Raw genomic sequence first — 6,000 nt, forward strand, 5'->3', positions numbered from 1 at the left:
GAGAACCTCCTAATTTGAGGGGATTCGAGCTTAACCTCTTTCCTACTGTTTGTACTCTCTGCTTCAAGACCAAAAGCAGAGTAGGTTTTTACAGGATGAGTTTTAAAATCCGCTTAACAATCCCTGGGAGTTTCACCAGTAGATTTGAGCATCCTGAGCAAAGGAGTTCGTCATGACTGTTCTACTGTTACAGCAGCTTTCTCAGAGAGGAAAACAGCAATGCACCCAAGGTCACCCAGAAGGTCACTGAAATACCTATGAATAGAAGCCAGTTGTCGCATGACCCAGGCTAGGGTCATAACCATTGAATGGACCATTTCACTTTAACAAATGATGGTTCTGCTCTTACGTCTTCAGTTCATCTAACTTGTTACTAAACTGTAGTCTCCGTCAGTGAGTGCCACCACTAGTTTTTTACGTAAAGCTGACAATATTTTTTTTGAGACAGTTCTATTAATACAGATGAGAAGAATTATTTACTTTTGGGAAAAAGAAGGTCACTTTGTGCACGGCTGTTTGGAAGCACTTTGATGCTCCATTTCATGGGCCACTTAAACGATGATTCAACTCTTTGGATCGTATGCATGTGACTCTGAACAGCTTGCACTGTCCTCTTTTTCCCTATTGCCACTAGCATATGATCTCACTGGATACATGCCAAAAAGGATGAGTAGCGTTAGTATTTATTCAGCTTCTAAAGGATGGTATTTGAGATATGAGAAAGGGAACCTCTGTTAACCTATCATATGATATACGTTTCTTAGAAATGTCATGGATATGTATAATGAAGGGTCTATAAAGTACAGAGTTGGTTGGTTGGTTGCTTGGGGTTTTTAAGGCTTGTTTGTTGTGTGGATTTTTTCTTTTCACATCTACAGATCTTTTACGTCTTTCAGGACCAGCCACACAACAACAGCAGCAGCAGCAACATCCACAGCGCACTCTCCCTAACAACCCTCAGTCAAATCCTATTAACTCATACTCGGGTTCAGGTTCTGCAAATCTCTATGTAAGGTTGCCTAATCCAGCCAATGCTTATTCAAGCTCTTCATACACTTCAGATCCCTATGGAGGGTCCAGTCCCATGAACCGCTATACAACCTCATCACAGCCTGCGGGGTCTTATTTGAATTCTTCCAGTCCCATGAACCCTTATTCAGGATCATTAAGCCAGAATAACCAATATCCACCTTACCAATGCAATGGAAGCATGCCTATGGACAGCTGCCCCTCTTACTTGGGCTCCTACCCTTCCCAGCATCAGCACATGGACTTGTATAGTTGCCAGAGCCAAGACCATATGTCTAAACTAAGTCTGCCACCCATACAAACATTATACCAGCATAGGTTTGGGAATAGCCAGAGTTTTGGTCCCAAGTACTTGAATTACGGAAACCAAAACATGCAGGTAGACTCCTTCAGTAATTGCACCATTAGACCAAATGCACACCATGTAGGGTCTTTTTCCTCTTACTCCACCCACGAGGCTGACAGCCATTTTATGGAGGTTACCTCAAGGTTAAAATCTAATCTGAGTAATCAGAGCATGGATTATGCCTCCATGACTAAAACCAGTGAACATCATCACATGCAACCCCTTCCACATTTAGCACATGACTACCATTCTGCTCCAAGTATGTTCAGTGGCCCTCCCAATTCACTGCATCTCCAAAATAAGGATAGTGAAATAATTTCACATGCAGTTAACGGTTTGTCTAACATGCTTCCAGGTCAAAACCATGATAGGACTACTCCCCAGGGTGGTTTAGAGAAAACTGATGTGCTGAATCCAGAAAAAGCAGAGGATCCCGATGATGTCTGGTCAGATAGCGAGCAGAACTTTCTGGATCCAGAAATTGGAGGAGTGGCAGTTGCTCCATCTCATGGGTCAATTCTCATAGAGTGCGCAAAGCGTGAGCTCCACGCAACGACTCCCCTAAAAAACCCCAACAGGAACCATCCCACCAGAATTTCCCTTGTCTTTTACCAGCACAAGAGTATGAATGAGCCAAAACACGGTCTGGCTCTGTGGGAGGCAAAGATGGCTGAGAAGGCGAGAGAGAAGGAAGAAGAATGTGAGAAGTACGGTCCAGACTACGTGCCTCAGAAATCTTATGGCAAAAAGGCAAAGCGGGAGCCTGCTGAGCCACACGAACCCTCTGAGCCAACGTACTTGCGCTTCATCAAGTCTCTTGCACAAAGGACACTGTCGGTCACCACAGACTCCACAGTAACTACATCTCCATATGCCTTTACACGGGTTACAGGGCCTTACAACCGATATATCTAACTTCACACCTTTGTTGGTTACCTCATTTGAAAAAACACCCTGTCAGTAGGGTAGTTCTTCTTTAGGTTTTGGGGAAGGCAAGGGTGGAGAAGAAAACAGTGTTTTTACAAAACTCTTCAGTGGAAAAAGCCTCAGCACACCAGCAAAAGGAGGTAATCTCACTAGCGCACTTATTTTCCACTGGTTTTTAAGTGGCCACAGATGGCACGTAGGAAACAAGACCAAAGCATCCTATGCAAAAACGAAACAAGAAAGTGTTTCACAATTTACATTTGAAAACACTGGCTCCATTACTGAAAGAGATAATCTGCAAATGGATTTTTTTTTCCTTACAGTTTTGCACATCTGTGGCCACTTTTAATGTCATCAAGTTTGCGTAGTCATGGAACAGGAGCAAAAAAAAAGCCCTAAAAAATAATACTGTAGTATTACAACTGCAGGAATCTTAAAATAACATCTGGTGCTGAATCTATGATGTACTGAAATACTGGAATTATGACTTTTTAACATGCAGTTTTTACTGTAAACGTATTAGTCTCTTGATTTTATTTAACTAAGTAGTTAAGTATAAAACATAATGAATAGACAGCAAAACACTGAATTTATTTGGATATTCTAAACCCATGGTGCTATCTATGAGAATGTTGTCTTTATTTTAACAGTCGAACAGTTAATGCCTTTATAACAAAATGTCAGTGATGTAGTCAGATGTTCTTTAGCAACAGGGACGACCTTTTCATTCATGTATGTATTGAATTTACCTGGTGTTAAAATAAGCTTACTTTTTAACATATGAGACTTGCAAAGACCTCTGGATTTTGCTCATCCAGTCAAGTCCTAGAAAAGGACAATAAAATATATAGAGAGATATTTTTTTTGAACTAGTGTTTCAAAAGCACTTTGTCTACCTAAGCTTGGCAACTTGAACAATGCTGAGGTACTAAGACATTAAAAAAAACCTTAAAAAAAAAAAAGAAAAAAAAGAGTTTACTTTGATTTTAAAATGCAAAGATAATTTTTTTAAACAACAAAAAAAAAGCTTTTAAAGACTTTTTGTTTTAGCCGTGCATCTGCTAGTGGACTACATATCCATTTTTAATACAGTCAGTTATGGTAAAAACGGGGCTTACTGGATATAAGGGAATACTTTAGTACACAAAACACACGTTTTTCTGGTGCTCATCTCACACAGCTATACTGTAAAACCGTTTTCTACAATTATTATGACAAGTTCATTACTCAAATATGTACAGTTTTAAGGAAAGGATTTTATATTAACCACAGGTAATAATTAGCAGCATGTGACAGACTACAACTAGCTAGCTTGGGCTTCTGCTGTTTCTACAGATCTGTATGCTCTTCAACTATCGAATGGCAGATTGCTTTTGTGTTGATAATTATGTACATTGTGGTGTAAGTCATTTCTCGGTGCAAGTGTCCTCTTTTTCCAGGAAGATCGAGCAGACCGATGCCTACACAAGCTGAATGAAACAGGGTTAGTTCTGTGTGATTCCGTTGATTAAATAGATAAAACATAGGCAGCTGGCTTGCTGTGGTGGTTTTAACCATTAATTTCTATTAAAAAAAGAAAAAAGCAGGAGAGTTGTATAGTAAATTAAATTGTAAACAAAACTTTTTTTAACGCAATGCTTTAGTATTTTAGTACTGTAAAAATATTAAATCTATATATATTTGGGTTTTGAGCTGAATTCACATCATGGTGCTACTCAGCCTGCTACAAATATATCATAATGTGAGCTAAAAACCACATTAAAAAGGTTTGAGTGATGTTCCTACTTGTCATATACCTCAACACTAGTTTGGCAATAGGATATTGAACTGAGTGTGAAAGTTTATATATTGTACACCATCTTTTTCCCCCAATAGCCTTTGAAAAAAAAGAAAAATATTTAAAAAAAAAACCACAAAAAAAACTCTCTCAATACTTGACATTTTAGCAAGTATCACTTGAACTTCAGCTTTGGTTTTTGTTTTATCTTGTTGGTTCTAAAAATTCAGGGATATTTCAGCTCATGTTCTCCTATGCCAACGTGTCACCTGTGTGTGTGTAAAGCTGTTGTAGGTTAAATATATTATTCTTGGGGTTTTTTGTTTTGTTTTGTTTCTTTTTCCTTCAGGGATTTGATGCTTTCCTTTTGAATCCCTTCTCTAAGTTTTCTTGTACATTGTATTGCTGTAACTAATTTTGTAAATTCATTAGCTCTTTCATTGCAATGAAAGTGTTTCAGAGATTTAGAATGTTTTGCCTGTTTCAAACGAATAAACAAAAAGAAAGTAGAATGCACTGAGCTGATTAAAGGGAAAAATGTAAGGCAGGGGTTTGGCAAGTGACTGTTTGCTAGAGTTGTTCAAGTCGCTCTCTAAACAAGGCTTCTTGGATACTGTAATGAATAAAATAAGATATAAGAAGGTACAGTCTATACAAGGGCTTCCCTAAACATGCAAACCTCCATGTCCCAGATGTATCTTGTGCAATATACTGTAAGATTAAGTTTGGTCAAAAGGAATTTTACCTAACAGAATCACAACGTGAGTAAATCAAAGGAGGCCTTTCGGTTTAACAGTCAAATATTTATTATGGCAATTTTGGTTTTGAATTCTCAGTCTGTGACTTGACCCACTGCATTGAAACAAAAGTTTTGCCTTTTTTAAAAGAAGAAATTAACGATGGTTATACGTCAGATTGATTAAATCATTATAAATCATCATCTTTCCTTGATCGTGTTTAAGTCCTCTATTGTTCACGTAACCCATAGCGGATGTTGGTGACTATGCCATGCACCGTCATTTGCCAAACTGCTGGCAGCAGAAAGCTTAGCTGGTGAATCAGTTTTGTATTGTAAATACCCGAGCTGTAATTTTTGGTGTACAGAACCCTGCCTCAGTTGGAACGAATGACAAAGCAAACATGAAATTGCTTGTATAGGATTATCAGGTTGACTATAGCCATACTTGAAGATGCTTCTGAGTGGTGTCAACTTTACTTGAATGAATTTTTCATCCTGATTGACGCACAGTGGTAAAAAGTTCACTTCTAAAGCTAGCGGTTAACTTGTGTAGGAAACTTTAGCAGTTTGACACTAAGGTAATGAACTTCTGTGTGCATTTTCTATGCTTATGTTCTACTTTTTTTTTTTTTTTTTTTTACTTTAGTTTCCTTCATTTTCATGAGATGTTTGGTATATCTCTAAAAAGAATCTGAGGAAGGTTATAAATACTGTAAGTATTGTAATGTAATGCAGGTTATTTGAAAGCTGTTTATTATTATATCATTCCTGATAACGCTGAGATGTGGGTGTTTTTAATAAAATTTATATTTATTTAATGCACTCTAAGTCTGTCTTGCAGAAACTTGTCTTTCCCTACCATTTGTACCAGTGAACAACAAAGCCAGCACAGTGAAACGTGGTCCTAGGACCAGCCATAGAGCCCCAGAACAAGACAGCAGTTCTATGGCTGGGGAAGCTGCTAGCCTGGGGAACTTAAATCTGAAACTGCACTCTGGGACTCAGAGGAAGCTGCGTACTTCAGCAGCTTTGACATGGAACGCATCCACTGACATACCAGGATAACCCAACTTTTCCAGGAAGCAGGCCCACATACCGCATGGGTTTAGCCCGCTTCCCCAGCTCAAGCATCACACAAAGAAACACATCACTAGGAACTTTGGGATGGGAAATCTTGATAGT

At 38.6% G+C, this 6,000-nt stretch overlaps 1 protein-coding gene across 1 annotated transcript in view; it reads left to right on the forward strand.

Moving 5' to 3' along the window:
* The window catches only part of TET2 (tet methylcytosine dioxygenase 2), a 73,666-nt gene extending 68,020 nt beyond the window's left edge, over positions 1-5,646 (forward strand). The window contains exon 10 of the mRNA XM_061359423.1: positions 879-5,646. Coding sequence (XP_061215407.1) covers positions 879-2,290 — 1,412 coding nt within the window. The 3' untranslated portion in view covers positions 2,291-5,646. The remainder of the gene's footprint in view (positions 1-878) is intronic.
* The last annotated feature ends 354 nt before the right edge of the window (positions 5,647-6,000 follow it).

The sequence above is a fragment of the Neopsephotus bourkii genome, unplaced genomic scaffold (assembly GCF_033783945.1).
Source record: "Neopsephotus bourkii isolate Nb327-2 ecotype Australia unplaced genomic scaffold, CSIRO-AGI_Nbou_v1 NB_977, whole genome shotgun sequence".
Classification (NCBI taxonomy): domain Eukaryota; kingdom Metazoa; phylum Chordata; class Aves; order Psittaciformes; family Psittacidae; genus Neopsephotus; species Neopsephotus bourkii.